General features: G+C 40.4%; 1 protein-coding gene across 2 annotated transcripts in view; it reads left to right on the top strand.

The window, feature by feature from the left end:
• The window catches only part of LOC149185993 (DNA-directed RNA polymerase subunit beta (DUF616)), a 109,988-nt gene that overhangs the window by 26,351 nt on the left and 64,128 nt on the right, over positions 1 to 19,509 (top strand). For both annotated transcript variants that reach the window (XM_089410862.1, XM_089410861.1), the window contains 3 exons: positions 150 to 370; positions 650 to 826; positions 905 to 1,060. In XM_089410862.1, the coding sequence (XP_089266988.1) occupies positions 150 to 370; positions 650 to 826; positions 905 to 1,060 (554 nt within the window). The remainder of the gene's footprint in view (positions 1 to 149; positions 371 to 649; positions 827 to 904; positions 1,061 to 19,509) is intronic.

The raw sequence follows: 19,509 nt of genomic DNA, 5'->3' as shown, positions 1-19,509 counted from the left end.
GGTGTATTCAGTTTATCACTAGGGGTGCCTGAGCAAAATATTTGAAATACTTTATGCATATCACAGGAATTGTGAACAATGTCACTAATATGTTTTAACTACTGGGTTTTGAGTTGAAGATTCATATAAAACTTTTATTGTTTGATCAGCCTGTTTGAAGCTTCTACCTCCAGAGGATATTGAACATTTGGAGTTGCCGTCCGAACAGGCCAGTGATAGTCCTGTTAGAAGTGTGCTCTATGCTGTTTTGGAGAGTAGACAAGAAGTCGGAGGCAATGCTACAGCTTCTAAACAACTAGAAATGGAAAGCCAAAATTTTAACTTGTTCACTGGAAACCAAACACTCCAAGAGAGACAAGAAAGTTTCAAGGTTATAAGCTGCCTCCAGATACCAGATATTTCTGAGATTTTTGTGGGGGCCCAAATGTTTGAACTTTGGCCAAATATTGCTTTTGATACAACAGTATGTTACGTGAACAATTTGTTCCGTATGCTTGGCTGGATGCATGACACTTTAACTGATTGTGAGTCTGATGTTCTAAACTGTTACATGGTTTGTCATATGCATAACTAAACACACTTACAATTTTTTTGCGGTGCCTAATCTCAACACTTGAATTTAAATTTTGTGGACTGGTTTTCTGTTTAGGTACAAGAGACAACGACTGTACACTGTGGTTTCTATAGTGAACGTGGAGGCTTTGATATTGATCTTGAAGATAAAAGATTTATGAACAATTGTAAAGCTGTTGTGTCAACCTGCACATTTGGTGGAGGAGATGATCTTTACCAACCTATTGGCATGTTACAAACATCATTAAAAAAGGTTTGTATTTATAACTCTCAAGTTATTCTGATTTGCTATTAAATCAGAGTAGTTCTGATTTAAGTGGATGAAATTCAGGTGTGCTATGTAGCATTTTGGGATGAAATCACATTGTTGGAACAAGAAGCAGAAGGAAAGAAACTTGGTGAGAATCGCACAATTGGACTATGGCGTATCATTGTTGTTCACAATCTGCCTTTCAGTGATCAGAGACTGAATGGTAAAATTCCAAAGGTCAGTCACAAGGTTTGCTGTTAAAATTTTTGTATTTATTCCATATTCGGGGTTTAATCTTGTTGAGATCATAAGAGGACAGTGGATCTATTTTGATCTCTTCAACAAACCCTAATCCAGTTATCAAACAAGCAGATTTATAACACCACTTAATATAGATGAGAATAAGGATGTTCACATACCATTTCTCCATCCAACATAAGATAATTTTATTCATGTCCAACAAATGACCGCTAAAGTAAGTCAATGGGACTGCCGTGTCATTGTTGTTCACAATCTGCCTTTCAGTGATCAGAGACTGAATGGTAAAATTATTGTATTTCTTCTATATTCTGGTCTTATTTTTTTTGATATTATAGGAGGACAGTGGATCTATAGTGATCTCTTCAACAAAACCCATGACCAAGGGAGCAATCCAGGCTTTGATGCTTACGGAGCCAATATCCCCTGCCAACTCTATGACTTCCAGATCAAACCCCATGAACAAGGGAGCAATCCAGGCCCATAGCTGCTACAGCACCAACACTTCCATTAACCAAGGGAAACATTCTCAATTACTCCAAGTTTATATCCCCTGCCAACTCTATGGCTTCCAGATCAAACCCCATGAACAAGGGAGCAATCCAGGCCCATAGCTGCTACAGCACCAACACTTCCATTAACCAAGGGAAACATTCTCAATTACTCCAAGCTTGTTCGAGAAGTACACCAACTTCATCCAGGGACACAGAGAATGTCAACAGCTCAACATAGAAATACGTAGGAGTCTCACTGCTCTGTTTCCACACACATTTATTATCATGATTGTACTTGATTAAATAATCTTGAAGCTACCCTGCTTCTCAACTTGCTAAGCAAACTGCAATATACTCTACTTCAGTAGTGCAAACAGCTTCTTGCTCATCATAGCGGACCCCAAGCTGAATTTGTGAATCCCAGCAACTGTACTTCATCATATGACACATATCTCAATCAACCATGCCGGCACTTCAACACATGTTGTATCACAGTTGCTTCCCAGTAACTCTGGCAATCTTGGTTGCTCCCTCTGACATGTGAGTCTTGACAACTGGAGCAAATGTCTCCTCATAAATCTTTCCCTCTTCCTGGGAGAATCCTCTTGTCACAAATATTTGCTTCGTTCTTCCAATACTTCCACCTGTTGCCAGGGCCTTGGCAGCCTTCACAATGTAGCTACAATCCTCACTAGGAGGTCTTGGAAGAACAATTATAACCCAACAAAAAAAAATAAAGACAAGAGGCTAACTAATATCAAAACAATAATGATAATAATCAAGGAGAAGAGATATAATGTACTTATCTTTGAGGATTGTAGGGAATTGTCAACTCCCTCTTAATCTTTGCCTTTCTGCAGAAATCATTGAGATCTATCTACAAATTCATGATCCTCAGCCTCATCATTGACATGTTGCTTTCCTTTCCTTCATGAGCTAGGGTTTCTTCTTTCAACGGAAGCAACAACCTTCAATACTTAAGGTCTAGCTCTAGGGTCTTATTCACAAACCCTAGTGCTTTCTCAGTCATATCCTTCAAGATTTTATCTAGGGTTACAAACCCTAAGACTACCAGATCTTTCATAGCATGAGTGATAAGACTTCTCTTCTCAACTCCCTCTGTTTCTAGAGAAACTTCTTGAATCCAATTGGATTGACCATGTCTCAAACATTTGAAGGAAAACTTTGTTATATATTGTTTTAGCAACAACTAGAATCAAGCGATGGCCTTCTTATACCAGCCATATATTTCAATCAATACAATCATAATCAATGCAAGTCATACTTCAACCAACACACTATACTGCAGAATGCCAAACATTCTCAATACATACTTGGTCCATTTCCCTTAGCATACCTTATTTTGTTGATAGGTCTTCTTGAACTTTAGTCATAGTCCAAATTCAATCAGTGGTTGTCATTGATTTACACCATTTACAAATTCTGCACTCAAGACACAAGTCTTCTAGGGCTTACAAACCCTAGGATCATCAATTTTTTTGTCTTTGCAAATTTTGCCATAGTCATTATAGATGGGACAATTCAAGCCATGGAGTTTCATGCCTATATGAGATGTTAATTATACATTAAATAGGGAATGCTTCTTTTAGTTCAAGCAGATCCAATATAGCCAACGGACTTGCTTCATGAACGAATCCTCAACATACATGAATGACAATGATCCATTCTTCATTTCATTTTTGATTGTCTTGATGTGCAAAGATTAGACTCTAGCATATTGACAGTGTTCTTGGAATGCTAGGATAAGGAGCATGTGATGCTTGAAATAGTCCTTCATAGATATTGAAAATACATCAACCTTATCTATCATAAAAATGCTTTTGCAAGATGTCATTCATAAAGCTCCTTCTTGTTAATTTTCCTTTAAACCCTACAACTACTTAGATGAATAATTGAAAAAAAGGCAATTGAAAACTGAAACCAAATTTACTTTCACCAAGGTAGAGAGTTTCTTAACAATTCATAAGCAATGGAATAAAACACCAGAGATAAAAACACATCGCACAAATTGACATGCTTTTTTACCGAGGAAACCCAAAAGGGAAAAATCTTCTTTCTTTGTTGTGGTATTTTACTGATTGTTCTTGAGCAATTGGATCTATTACAAAGCAATTTGTCTCTGAGAAAGCGTTCTACTTCTTCTCACTAGTCTCAGTGGATACAATTGATCTCAACCTGCCTTGATCACTGCTTGATCTTGACCCTCTAGCACACAACTGTTCCCCCGCTGAAGCCTTGACTTGCTCTGCCTCTTGCTTGATCCCAACTCCTATTTTCTTGCGCACTTCTCCTATTTCCTAGCGCACAAGTCCATCTTTCTTAGCACACTTGTGGCTCCTATTCTTTAGCGCAATTCAACTTTGAAACTCATGCACACTTGCTCCTCAAATCTCCGTAGACACACAATCTCCTAAATGCTTGTGCACAATTGATGCTCAATTTTGTGCTCTCCACAATCAAATATGATCTCACAAACTTGTGTAAATTATGTGCCTTCATCCTTGTTAATATTCCATGAAACTCTACAACTACTTGGATGAATCACTGAAAACTAGGCAATTGAAAATTGAAACCAAATTTATTTTCACCAAGATACAAAGTTTCTTGACAATTCATAAGCAAAGAAATAAAATACCAGAGATGAAAACACATCACACAAATTGACACACTTGTTTACCTAGGAAACCCAAATGGGAAAACCTGCTTTCTTTGTTGTGGTATTTTATTGATTGTTCTTGAGCAATTGGATCTATTACAAAGCAATTTGTCTATGAGAAAGCGTTCTGCTTCATCTCACTAATCTTAATCGATACAATTGATCTCGCCTGCCTTGATCACTGCTTGATCTCGGCCCTCTAGCACGTAATTGTTCCCTTGTTGAAGCCTTTACTTGCCCTTCTTGCCTGATCCTGACTCTTCCTTCCTTGCACACTGCAACCCCTATTTACATGCACACTTCTCTTATTTCCTAGCGCACAAGGGACTCTTAAACCTTAGCGCACCTGTGGCCCTATTTCCTAGTGCATAAGAGGCCCTATTCCAAGCGCAAATCTGCTCCTATTTTGTAGGGCACAATCACTAAATCCTTGCCCACAATTGATGCTCAATTTTACGCTCTCCACAATCAAAGATGCTCTCACAAACTTGTGTGAATTTTGTGCCTTTGTCCTCCTCTTTATAGACCCAATTAGAGCATGCAAGTGGCCTAGCTCAATTGAGAAACTCGAGTTTTGATTAGCGAGTTAACTGTGAGTGATACTCTTTCTCTCTCCAATCAACACCTGGAGTATTAACACGTTCTTCCTTCAATCAAGACTGAAGACTAACTTTCTCTAACTAAACTTATAACTGCCACCTCATTCTATAGTCAAACTGATGAAAACTCCACTTAACTGAAGCTCCAACTCTATGCATGCTATCTTGATGATTATTTTAGTAAGATGGAAATAAACTCATCCTAACTACAGTCTATCTCATGAGCTCGCACTCATACTGAGAGAAAGACAAATGCTATAAGGCACAAGCCAGAAGACCTTTAGTTGCTACATTTTCAACAATCCTCCTTTTTATAGACCCAATTCGAGCATGCAAGGAAGGCCTAGTTCAATTTTAGAAGTTGAGTTCTAATAACGAGTTAATTGAGAGTGATACTCTTTCTCCCTCGAATCAACACTTGGAGTCTTAACTCTCCTTCCAATCAACACTTGGAGTGTTAACTCGTTTTTCCTTCAAGCAACACTGAAAACTAACTCGCTCTAATTGAACTTGTAACTGCCACCTCATTTTGTAGTCAAATTGAAGAAGACTCCATGTAATTGATGTTGTTTTTCTAGTTAATGTAGGACTAGAAATAATTTTTCAACTTGGTAACTACTTCCAATGATGTATTTAGACTTTAGATCATTCAACTTTAATTCTTGGAGTAGATTATCATCAAGTGGCTACACATGAAAAATTCCAATCAATGACAATAATGAGCAATAGAGATCACAATAGAAAAGTAAGACAATAGACAACAATATTTACCTTGTGAAAACCCAACTCCTTGGGGAAAAACCGAGCAACCTTCCTTATGAGAGATACCAATTGAATATGTCCAATTACAACCAGTCAAAGGTCAAACTTTGACCATCAAAACCAAGCCAAATCACTGTAATGAATAAAGAACCAATTCTAATATTGTCACAACAGAATTAGTCTTACAAAGCCCAGTCAACATAGCATTGTAATAATTTGGTCAACCAAAAGTCAACTATGGTCAACAGGTTCAAAGCCAACAGATCTGAAGTCAATAGGTTTGAAGTCAACAAGTCCAAAATATAGTTTTAAGGTCAACAAAGAGTTCGAACTTCCTTTACAATTTTGTCAACAATCGATGCAAGAATCAACGTAGAAGTCAACACATGAGTCAACAAGTCCAAAAATTGCAGTCTGGTCAATAGGTCCGAAGAACTCAGAATTTCAGAATGTTTGGACACCCAGTCAACTTGGTCAAACAGAACAGAGAAGCTCACGGTCAACGCTTGGTCCAAGGAGTCAAACAAAAGAAGTCAACGCAAGTCAAACTTGTCTTCTGTCTTCTTTGCTCTTATCAAAATGTTAATTGAACTTCAAAGGTCGAATTGATTGATGATCCAAATGAACTCCAATTATAGTCATATTATAGTTGTCAAAGTGAAGAGTCATGACCTTTGACTTATAGACTTGACTTAGTTGGAGTCGACCTGTCCAACATTAAGTTTATTATTGACTTCAATAAATTCATAATGAAGGTACCGATCGAAGCTATACTTTTTCAACACTCCCTCTTAGCTAGGGAGGTACTCTTCATTCTCTCTCTCTCTCTCACGATCCATCTCTCCGACCAAGTCATAGGTCTCATCAAATATCAAAAGGGAGAGATCAACCTCATCATAACGAAAGGTATATAGTCCAATCTCTTTTATAGAGATGACTCATCCTTCACCAATCAAGGAAGGGATCATACCATCAATCTCCTTTCATAGAGAGATGAAAACTAGTAAATTATCAATCTTCTTTCATAGAGAGATGAAAATCAATACAACATCCATCTCCTCTCAAGGAGAGATGAAAATAAATACACCATCCATCTCCTCTTAAGGAGAGATGAAAAACCAACCGTTAATCTTCTCACAAGAAGAGATGAAACAGAGGACACCATAAGTCTCCTCATAAGGAAAGATGAAACATAGAATAAGTTGAAGCAATAATAATATGCCTTCAAATCATTACTCCCAAAGGGAGTATACAAGGCAATCTTCCTGACTATACCATAGGTCTCACGTTAAGGAAGATTGTCATTCTCATAATGCAGTATAGTCAATGCTTGAGAGGGATTTTTAACTAGTCCAAGCCTTTCTCTAAAGTATGCAAACTTTACTCGAGAATACGAATACAATGATATTTGATCTCAATGTGTTTCGCTCTATCATGAAACATAGGGTTCTCTAAGAGCTTTTGTTAAAATTGGCAACTAGGGCCAAACTCCATGTGGGTCATCTTATTAATGGAAGCTGATATTTTTCTTGGATCCCTCTCATCGAGAGGTGTAGGATTGATCTAGAGATCATCCGATTTCGATAAGTATTCATGGAGATATGAATTTATTTGTGTTATGGGACAATTCGTCAAGGTCGGCCAACAACCAAATAAACCCCACATGTGCTCAACGTTTTAGTATAAATAGAGGTGCCTTGAAAGTCATTTGGACACACTCACAACTCTCTTGTGATCTCTTCCTCTCCATTCGTTTGGGTTTTAATGGAAGGAAGAATCCCTAAGAGAATACGCTGATCTAGGAGGTTTGCCCTAGCCCTAGATGAAGAGATCTATACGCTGCCCTCATCTACATTCATGGAGAATAATCTTTGCTGCCCAAAAAGGAGGCTCTTATATCGCAGCAAGGATAGGGTTCAATGTTGGTATAGAGAAGCCCTAACAACCCTAATGCTATCCTAAAAGAAACCCTCAAACACAACAAGAAGAGAACCTTGATCTGATCTTAATACGCTGTCATAATTGGAAGAACAGTGTGGGAAACGCAGGGCTAAGAGATGCCCTAATTGCTGTTCTCTACAAGATCAAGGCACAGTCATAAAGAACCTAACGCTGTCCCTAACACAGTCATGAAGGCAGAATGCCCTAGCCACAGGACTAAAGGGAAAGGAGATGCCCTAGACATAGTTGCTGTCTTGGGTAAGAAGAAGCTACGCTGCCTAAAGAAGATGCCACCTAAAACACAGACTTAGAAGAGAGACCTAAATGCTGTCATGGATCTAGCTGCCCTCTACGTTGTCTTGGTTCTAGGTAATAGTCATGTACGCTGTTATATTGAAGCTGCCCTAAATGCAGTCAAGTTGAAGTTATGGTGAAGACCTTAACACTGTTCTAGACCGCAGTCTTAGGAGGGGTCTCATGTACCTTAATTGCTGAGTGTGCAAGAGAAGATTTAAAGATAGTTGGGTTGTCTTGCTGCTGGGCTAGGCCACAGGCCATAGCCAACAACATGGAGGATTAAAGTTTGACTTCGGTGCAGCACAGTGATATTTAGGTGCAACACAATGGAATAAGGTGCGTGGGCAACATGGGACAGTAAGGTGTTGAAGACAACATGAATGAATGAAAAGGGGTGCAACATGTTGTGATGGAAGCAACAACATGGTATACTACAGCTGTATGATAGTGCAACATAGTGCACAGTAACAGGGGTGCAACACAGTGATACATAGTGCAACATGATGTGATGGAAGCAGCAATAGGATGCTGAGGTATTGCAGCATGCATTTGGGTGCAGCATAGTGCAATGAAGAGCTCAGCATAGTGCAACAAGAGGAGATGCAGTACAGTGATGGGTACAATCATGATTAGTAAAGCATGATGAGATGCAGCATTGTGATGATGGGTGTAGCATGGTGCAGCACGGTGAGGTGCAACATGATGACGAGATGCAACACAATGATAGGTGAAGGAGTCACCTTGGAGAATCAGTTGAAGCAGCGTGTCTTCAACTGATCTCATGTATCATCTTCTTAAGATATGATCTATGCTGTTATTTAGATAAGTCAAAGTGTTGACTTCTGTTGTAAATGTACTATCTCTCTCTCTCTCTGCTGAACTATTGAAGAACATATAAGAAGAATTAATCAAGGGTTTCCCCACATTTGGGTTTGTCCTTGGCTAGTGCCACATCTTGTGTCCTCTTGTCTTGGCTTGTCTTCTGTGATTTATGTTTATGATCTATCTGCAATTTACTTTAATGTTGATGTGATTGCTAATCTGGAAAAGATATTGAGCTAACTGTGAAAATTGAAATAAATTGCTCTAAGCATAGAACATACCTAAAATTTAACATGGTATCAGAGGTGAGGTGAAGACAAAGCCCAAGTAAGAGTGAAAGAGCAATCACCGAAGACAGTTGGGAAAGGACAAAAGGATCAATGGATTCCTCATCCCTCTTCAAATTCACCAAGGGTAAAGTCGAAGCAGAGTATATTATCAAAATGGCGCAGCGGAAGTTTATGATGGCCTACCTACAGATCACTTCAATGGGAAGTTCGGATCTCAGGGTGAAAGGAAAGGCAAATGCCTTGGTTACAATAAGTTCGACCATTATGCGAAGGAGTGTCCGAATGGCAGGGACACATATCTTGGTGAAGATAACAATCATTCCAGGGACATCTTCAATGATCGGAGGAATGATAGGTAATGCAGGTCATCAAGGAAACGACTGACTCTTCAAGGAAAGCAAGGAACCCTAGGTATGAAGAATCAAATGTTGTTTCTGATTAGATAAAAAAGCATTATCTTGTATTGGCCCTCTCCTTCAGATTCTGTGGGAATCTGGCTTATTGATTATAGTGCTTCAAGGCACTTCATCAGATAGAAGGGTGCTCTCTCGAATTTGGTAAGAGATGGAAATAATCGTGGGATTATACTTGGAGCCGATGCCACCTATCCCGGAAAGGGTGTAGAAAATGTTACCCCTCAATTGAATGAGGGTAACTCGATTCATTTACAGAATCTCTTTTATGTACCTGATCGCAAGAAGAACATGATGTCCACTTTGGCAATGGAAGTCAAAGGTTTCAGGGTGGCATTCATTGATGGAAAGGTACGTGTTTGAAAATAGAATTCTCAAAGATGCTTTTACTCGTGAGTTTAGGGTTGACAATTTGTATCAAGTTGCAGGATGGTCCATTGGGGACCATGTCAATTGGCACATCTCATCTATAGCATCGGAGGTTTGCTTATGGGGCCCTACCCGATGTGAGTCAGATGGTGACTCAGATGCCTGAATTCAAGAAGAGCATGAAGGTACACGTCTGAGATGTACCGAAGGAAAATCTTACAAGGGGACTATTCCCCTCATGTAGCAGGTCCACAGGTTTGGAACAACCCGAGGAGTTTGAGATTCATGATCAGGAACCTCAAGTGGAAGAGAGCCTTCTATGGCTTGAAGCAAAACTGCCCAGGCATAGTATGAGAGGATTGATAGCTGTCTGATGAAGCTAAGATTCACTAGGAGTGAAGTCGATCCAAACCATTGCTCGAAGGTTGTGGATGATAGGCCTCTCATATCGACACCTTCTGAGGACGACTTATTTCTGAAAGGTGCAGACCCTCTCATGTGCAGAAGTAAGAGGGAGTTGGATTCTGGATGTGGAATGTTAAACTGCAAGACCGTGACTACCTCGAGGATCTTAACTTTCAGAAGTTATATGGTAGTGAGCATGATGAGCTCATATATGGTTGAGCCTCATTGGATTGGTGCCAAGAATCTTCTGAGATATCTTAAGGGCACAATCTCTCATGGATTGAGATACACTGCCGGAAATGTGAAGCTACATGATTATTCGAATGCTGACTGGGCAGGCAGTGTGGAAGATTGCAAGAGCACTTTTGAGTGCTGGTGCTCTCTGGTTTCTGCTTCGATATCATGGATGAGCAGGAAGCAGAAGGCGGTTGCTATAAGCACTGCTGAAACCGAATACATAGCTACGAGTATGATCTCGTGTGACGCTGCCTGGTTGTGGAAGCTCTTCAACAAGCTGTTTGTACACATGATGGATACCACTGTGATCCTCTGTGTCAACCAGGGGGGATTTGATTGTAGAGGAATCTCGTATTCTATAATTGCTCCAACATATAGACATCATATACTACCTTATTTGGGATATGGTACGTTGATGAGCAAGGAGGCTCCATTGCATTGAGATTGATGTACAGGTCGCAGAGATTCTGTCTAAGCCCCAGGGAAAGGTCATATTTGTGACTTTTCCGAACGACTTGGAGTCATTGAGAGACCTTCTTATAAGGGTCCTGCATGTTGCATGCATTGAGCTCTAGGAGCTTCGGGGGGCTTGGGGTACTTACTGGAGAAACACGCGAGCATAGGGCAACTCACCCTCCCCTAATGGTGCGCTGTGTATAGGGTGAATGGCTCAACCTTCCCCTGTGATACCCCGAGGCGACTTATGGACATGATGATTGGTTCTCCTGTGGAGGCATCCTACCCATGCAGTCTGGGACTCATGGGAAATACCTCTCATCTCATCAATGAGCAGGGAAATGGGGTTAGGGACCATAGTAATACAATCGATGGATGCATCGTTGTATCTACCATACTCCCTATGCTAGGATGACCTCCATTGATTTGGGATCAGTATGAGTGGTTTGAGACACTCTCTTGTGATATTGATCTGGGATCAATAAAACTGACTTCGGGTCATTAGAGAATGGTATGAGACATTCTCGATCAATTCTTCTTCTTCATGGTTCAACAGAGTAGAGCAGTGCAGGGCATTGATGGCAGCGATAGTACAATGTGGTAGATGGATTAGCGGATGGAGTTCTCCCTAGTTGAGAGGGAGTGTTAAAATTGGCAACTAGGGCCAAACCCCATGTGGGTCATCTTATTAATGGCAGCTGATATTTTTCTTAGATCCCTCTCATCGAGAGGTTTAGGATTGATCTAAAGATCATTCGATTCCGATAAGTATTCATGGAGATATGAATTTATTTGTGTTATGGGACAATTCGTTAAGGTCGGCCAACAACCAAATAAACCCCACATGTGCTCAACATTTTAGTATAAATAGAGGTGCCTTGAAAGTCATTTGGAAACACTCACAACTCTCTTGTGATCTCTTCCTCTCCATTTGTTTGGGTTTTAATGGAAGGAATAATCCCTAAGAGAATATGCTGATCTAGGAGGTTTGCCCTAGCCCTAGATGAAGAGATCTATACGCTGCCCTCATCTACATTCATGGAGAAGAATCTTCGCTGCCCAAAAAGGAGGCTCTTATATCGCAGCAAGGATAGGGTTCAACGCTGGTATAGAGAAGCCCTAACAGCCCTAACGCTGTCCTAAAAGAAACCCTCAAACACAGCAAGAAGAGAACCTTGATCTGATCTTAATACGTTGTCATAATTGGAAGAACAGTGTGGGAAACGCAGGGCTAAGAGATGCCCTAATTGCTGTTCTCTACAAGATCAAGGCACAGTCATAAAGAACCTAACGTTGTCCCTAACACAGTCATGAAGGCAGAATGCCCTAGCCACAGGACTAAAGGGAAAGGAGATGCCCTAGACATAGTTGCTGCCTTGGGTAAGAAGAAGCTACGCTACCTAAAAAGGATGCCACCGAAAACGTAGACTTAGAAGAGAGACCTAGATGCTGTCATGGATCTAATTGCCCTCTACGTTGTCTTGGTTCTAGGTAATAGTCATGTACGTTGTTATATTGAAGCTGCCCTAAACGCAGTGAAGTTGAAGTTATGGTGAAGACCTTAACACTGTTCTAGACCACAGTATTAGGAGGGGTCTCATGTACCTTAATTGCTGAGTGTGCAAGAGAAGATTTAAAGATAGCTGGGTTGTCTTGCTGCTCAGGCCATAGCCAATAGCATGAAGGATTAAAGTGCAACACATTGATATTTAGGTGCAGCACAATGGAATAAGGTGCGTGGGCAGCATGGGACAGTAAGGTGCTGAAGACAACATGAATGAGTGAAAAGGGGTGCAACCTGTTGTGATGGAAGCAACAACATGGTATACTACAACTGTATGATAGTGTAGCATAATGCATGGTAATAGGGGTGCAACACAGTGATACATAGTGCAACATGATGTGATGGAAGCAACAATAGGATGCTGAGGTATTGCAGCATGCATTTGGGTGCAACATAGTGCAATGAAGAGCTCAGCATGGTGCAACAAGAGGAGATGCAATATAGTGATGGGTACAGTCATGATTAGTAAAGCATGATGAGATGCAACATTGTGATGATGGGTGCAGCATGGTGCAACACGACGAGGTGCAACATGATGACGAGATGCAGCACAATGATAGGTGAAGGAGTCACCTTGGAGAATCAATTGAAGCAACGTGTCTTCAACTGATCTCATGTATCATCTTCTTAAGAGATGATCTATGCTCTTATCTAGATAAGTCAAAGTGTTGACTTCTATTGTAAATGTACTATCTCTCTTTCTCTCTCTGCTGAACTATTGAAGAACATATAAAAAGAATTGATCAAGGGTTTCCCCACATTGGGGTTCGTCCCTGTCTAGCGCCACATCTTGTGTCCTTTTGTCTTGGCTTGTCTTCTGCGATTTATGTTTATGTTCTATCTGCAGTTTACTTTAATGCTGATGTGATTGCTAATCTGGAAAAGGTATTGAGCTAACTATGAAAATTGAAATAAATTGCTCTAAGCGTAGAACATACCTAAAATTTAACAGCTTTACACAACTTTGATTATCGCAATATACAATGGTTGGCTCTAATGCATGTCCAAACAATTATGCAAACATTTTTTGAAACCATACTGCTTCTTTACAGGTAGAACTGGCAACTATATATTCAACCTTAGCGGTACTAAGAGCAACATATGTTTGCATCTTGGTTGACCAAGAAACCATTGCAGATCCCAAACTGAAACAAAACCCAGATGTGCTTTTTCTATCTTCGGAGAATACAACCCAATCAACTTCAGAAAAGGCATGCAAAATCCATTCTCTAGAGGCATACATTAGACCATATTCAATAGTGCCACGAAGATATCTTAGAATGTGTTTAACGACAATCCAATGTGCGTGACACGGCTCAACCAAAAATTGGCTCAAAGTGTTAACAATATAACAGATATTAGGTCTTGTGTTAGTTAAGAAGTTTAAGGAGCCAATTAACTTTCGATACATTGAGGGGTCAACCAAATCAGATTCATCATCTTGAATTTTCTTCAAATTTGTTGTCATGGGAATATCCATGGACTTACAATCCATCATGCGAAATCTCTAAAGGATCTTAATAGTATATTCCCCTTGTCCAACAAATATTCCATCAAATCTTTGCCAAATTTCCAATCCCAAATAGTAGCGCATAAGGCCTAGATCCTTCATCTCAAATTCAGAAATTAACTCTTCCTTGCATTGAACAATTAGAGTCTCAGCCCCTGTAAGAAACAAATCATCTACATATAATAGTAATATCAAGGGTTCTCCTTTCATGATCTTGAAATATAGGTTGGCATCAACAACACTTTTGGTAAAACCAAGACTCGTTAAGTAACTATCAACTTGAGCATACCAAGCATGAGGGGCTTTTAGTCCATACAAGGATTTTTTTTTATTTTTTATTTTTATTTTTTTATTTTTTATTTTTATTTTTGAAATTTTCACACACAGGTCTCTCTATTATGGACTTCAAACCCTTGAGGTTCTTCAACATACTTTTCTTCTTCAATAACCCCATTCAGAAAGGTAGTTTTGATATCTAATTGATGTAATTTCCAACTAGTAATAGTAGCAAGTGCAATGATTGATCTAATAGATCTATACTTGGCAACTGGAGCAAAAGTGTCTTCATAATCTTCTCCTACTTTCTGGGAGAATCTATGAGCCACGAATCTTGCTTTGTATTTTTCCACACTTCCATTAGCTGCATATTTAGTTTTGAAGATCAATTTTGAAGTTACAACAGTCTTGCCTTCAGGTCTAGGTACAATGTCCCAAACATCATTCTTCAGAATGCACTGATATTCTTCTATCATGGCATCTTTCCAAACTTGATGATCAACAACTTCTTCATAAGAGGATGGCTCAACTTCAATGAGGTTGGACATCAAGGCTGTATAACCTGAATATTTCCTTGGCCTTTTGCTTTCTCTAAAAGTCCTATAAGGTGTATTATGTTTTTCAACCTCTTTTATTGTATTCTTTAGCTAGGCAGGTCTCTTTTTGGTTTTAGGTACATTAACTTTTGGAAGATCATTATCTTCATGAGCATCTTCCTCCATAGGGACAGGTTCCTTTGATTTAGGAGCTTCTTTGACTTCATCATCAATTTCCAAGTGAGATTCCTTGGATTTCCAAAAAGCAACATATACCTTGAGCGATGTCTCAGAGTATATACCTTGAAACCCTTAGAGGTTTCACTATATCCAACAAAGATTCTTTTTTCTCAGAAGGTTCTAATTTCGTCCTTTTCTCCTTCTGCACATGAACAAATACAAGACAACCAAATATTTTTAAATGTTCAACATTTGGTTTTTCACCTGAAAAGACTTTTATAGGAGTCTTATGATTCAAAATTTGATGAGGACAACGATTTTGAACATATACCACTGTCCTTGTAGCTTCTCCCCACAAAAAGTTAGGCAAATCTTGATCATGGATCAACGCTGATCCAGGTGAATGTTGGTGGCCACCCACCTATCCCATTTGGACCCCCACATCTGTCTCTTTCAGTTTTTCATTTTCCGTAATTGTAGCACAATTTACTATTTTTAGCAGTTTTTTCGTGTCTTGAACTTTCAGAGCTGTTTTGAGGCCCTAAACGACGCGTTTTGGGAAATCTGGGAGCAACATGGGTCCATGGACCGATGTTGCTCTTCCCAAAGTTGTAGTTCTCAGATAAATCTTTCTAACGAGCTATTGCATGCGTCGAACGAAGATCGGGTGCCAAAGTTACGACCTCGGGAAGTTGATGTACCAACTTACCCAAAACGGGGCCCACAATTTGGCGTTTCATCTTCTAGGGTTAGGTTTTGGAATGTTAAGGGTTTTCCATTGTTTCTCAACAATAAATAGGCCTTTGAGCCTCATTGTAACACAATTCAGAGGCATGTAGCTGCCACATCTCTTCTCAGAGATAAGCTACCATCGCCCTAGTTGCTGTGTTTCCATTTTTGTTTGTATGCATATTTTAGTTTTACATTAATAAAATGAAGTATTATTTCCGCTGCATCTCTATGTTTATGGTTATCTCTGTAATTGGTTGCGTTCCTGTTTAAATCCGGATCAGTGGTATCAGAGCGGTCTGCTTTTTCTCTGTTTTTCTTTGCATGTCCCCAACGAGATCGGGATATAAGGAGTTAGGGCTTGAACTGGTTGAACCTTTGCAAGACCAGCTTTGCAAATTTCGATGGCCTCCCATGGCGGATGAAAAGAAAGATGAGGGGGCAGGAGATCCTATCAAAATCTTACTCGAAGAAGCCCTCGAGCGACAAAAGAACGCGATGATGGACAACTTTGCCCAGATCCTTCAGCGGCTACCCAGAGGAGACGCATCGACTTCCAATAGCTACTCTGGAAACGCCACGCCCTTTAAGGTACAAGTTAATTTTGAAATCCCCATATTCGAGGGTCAGATAGACGCAGATGCCGTAGATAAATGGTTAAATCTGCTAGATGGTTATTTTTCTATTCATTAATTTTCGAGGCGGAAAAAGATTGTTTTCGCTCTTCTCGAAGTAGCCCCCCACATCAAGGACTGGTCGGAAACCTACTACGAGCAGAAGGATGAAAGTACAGACTCACTCTTCTCAGCCGCACCCACTTGGAATTCCTTCCGGGATGCCATCAAGGAGCAGGATTACCTTGTCAAAAGCTATGAGGACAAATACATAAAGTGGTCCACGCTGTGGCATGGATGGGACCAAGATTTGCCGGAGTTCACAAACATTTTTCATATCTTTTGCACACAGTTGGGTATCAAAGATACTGAGCTGCATCTGGTACTCAAATATCGTGGCTGCCTACACAGATACACCTAGGAAGAGATGGAGTTCTTGAAGATCTCATCGCTCAGCACGACGTATTGATACGTTGTCAAGATTGAACAGAAGTTTAAATAGAAGCGAGACTTTGGATCTGCGAATCCGAAGACCAAAGGACAAAGCCAAGGCGGGGTGACCCAAGACAACTCGTCGAAGCCGCAAGAAAAGAGCAACACCACGAAGTTGAAGAAAGACACAGGAAAGTGGTGTGGGTTCCATAAGAGCCCCACTCACAGCACAAGTGAGTGTTGGACCAAGCAGTCGCTGGTGGACGAGTTGAAGGCTTCCGAATCAGATGCATGTTCCGACCCTAAGTCAGAACACGACAAGGGGAATGGCAAAGAGAAGCAGATCATTGATGCGGAGCCCAGCGTCACTGTTGCCACCGCCAAGATCCAAAAGAATGAGCCTGAAGACCCAAAGGAGGGGGAGCGTCTTTTCCACTCACAAATGTGGGTGAAGGGTTCGCCGCCGCAATTCATTGTTGACAGTGGCAGCGAAAAGAACCTCATTTCAGCAGAGGTCGTGAAGCGGTTGGGCCTACCGACTACAGCTCACCCGCAACCGTACAGTATCGGGTGGCTTCACCAAGGACGAGATCTCCGAGTTCGCCAACAGTGTCGCCTTCCCTACAACATCAAACCCTTCACAGGCAAGGTATTGTGTGATGTTGCATCTCTGGATGTTTGTGATGTACTATTAGGCCAGCCATACTTGTGGAAGCGACATGCTGTGTATGAGTCAAGGCCTTGCGTTGTTATTATTACTTTGGGTAATTCATTATACAGGATACCAGAGGTAGCCCCACCTACTGCCACCTTTTTGATCTCTGCTAAGAAATGCAACGAGCTCATCTCCCAGACTAGGAAATTCATTTTCTGTTTGGTTCGCTCCCAAAGTAAGGGAAAGATCGTGGCCACATCTATGAACCTCACGAAGGGTTCCTCCATGCAGCAGCAGCAGAAAAGGGATACGGTCATGACAGAACATAGGAACAACTTCTCCTCACCCACAGGGGTACCACACAAGTTTCAGGTGGGCGACAAAGTCTGGTTGCACCTGCAGAAAGAACGACTGACAAGAGCCCATCAGAAGCTCAGACCACTCCAACATGGTCCTTACAGCATTACCAAGGATGTGGGAAGCAATGCTTTGGAGCACAACATTCCTCCATTCCTTTGCTTGCACCGAGTGTTCAATGTGGAACGTCCTCGACCATGCTTCCCACCATTACTGGACACATAAGAGATTGTAGAACAGCTCACCAGGGACCAAGTTCAACAGATGGAGGAACTCAACGCAATGGGGACCATTGCTTCTTAAGGGGGGAGGATGATCCAGGTGGATGTTGGTGGCCACCCACCTATCCCACTTGGACCCCCACAACTGTCTCTTTTAGTTTTTCAGTTTCCGTAATTGTAGCACAATTTACTATTTTTAGCAGTTTTTCGGGTCCTGAAATTTCGAAGTCGTTTTGAGGCCCTAAATGACGTTTTTTTGGGAAATCTGGGAGCAACATGGGTCCATGGACCGATGTTGCTCTTCCCAAAGTTATGGTGCTCGGATAGATCTTTCTAAAGAGCTATTGCACATGTCGAACGAAGATCAGGTGCCAAAGTTATGACCCCGCGAAGTTGATGTATCAACTTACCCAAAACGGGGTCCAAAATTTGGTGTTTCATCTTCTAGGGTTAGGTTTTGGGATGTTAAGGGTTTTCCATTGTTTCTCAACAATAAATAGGCCTTCGAGCCTCATTGTAACACAGTTTAGAGGCATGTAGCCACCACATCTCTTCTCATAGATAAGCTACCATCGCCCTAGCTAGTGTATTTCCATTTCTGTTTGTATGCATATTTCAGTATTTTACATTAATGAAATGAAATATTATTTCCGCTGCATTTATGTGTTTATGGTTATCTCTGTAATTGGTTGCGTTCCTGTTTAAATTCGGATCAAAAGCTCTGGCAACCTCCATAATTGTTCTATTCTTTCTTTCAACGACTCCATTTTGCTCAGGATTATAGAGAACAATAAGCTCCCTCTTAATCCCAACATCTTTGCAAAGAGCAATGAGTTCATCAGAGATATACTCACCTACATTATCAGATCTCAATGTCTTGATTTTCTTTCTGGTAGAATTCTCAATTTGAGCTTCGAATTCACAAAATTTATCATATACTTCATCCCTGGATTTTAAAAAGTAAATCCATGTTTTTCGAGAATAATCATCAATAAATGTGACATAATACAGATGGCCACCTAAAGACTTTACATGCATGGGTCAACAAACATCAAAATGAATGAGATCAAGGATTTCTTTAGATCTGTTATCGCTATTAGAGAATCTTCCTCTTACATTCTTTCAAGGGCACAACCTTTGCAATTTCCATCATGATCGATTTCGATTTCAAGGACACCATTGACACTATCTTTCATTTTAGAAAGAGCTTTATGATGGACAGAGGCATACCTTCGATGCCAAAGCTCACATAGATCAATTGTATTGTGCAAGAGAGCTTGGACATATCTTCCAAGGAGATGATATAGTCCTCCTATTCGTACACCTATTACTTTTGCAGATTCAAAAGAAGAGTCTTTCTTCTAAGCAAGGACTTGCCCATCCACAAATGCAATTCTATAGTCCTTATCTTCAAAAGATGAAATTGTAGTGCCCCACTCTAGTTGACTAACAGTGATATGACATTAACATTTATTTAGCCCCAAGGCCCACACTTTATTCTTCGAGGACCTCAGGTTGAGGATTCAGACACGTGCCTCTATTATTAGTGGTTGTGATGTTTATGTATGTTCTCCATTGATATTATGATGAAG

This window comes from Pinus tabuliformis, chromosome 3_1 (assembly GCF_031772625.1).
Source record: "Pinus tabuliformis cultivar Carrire ecotype Pingquan chromosome 3_1, CPIR1, whole genome shotgun sequence".
Taxonomy (NCBI): Eukaryota; Viridiplantae; Streptophyta; class Pinopsida; order Pinales; family Pinaceae; genus Pinus; species Pinus tabuliformis.
The sequence above is the reverse complement of the archived record's forward strand: the minus strand, read 5'-3'. Positions and strand labels throughout refer to the sequence as shown.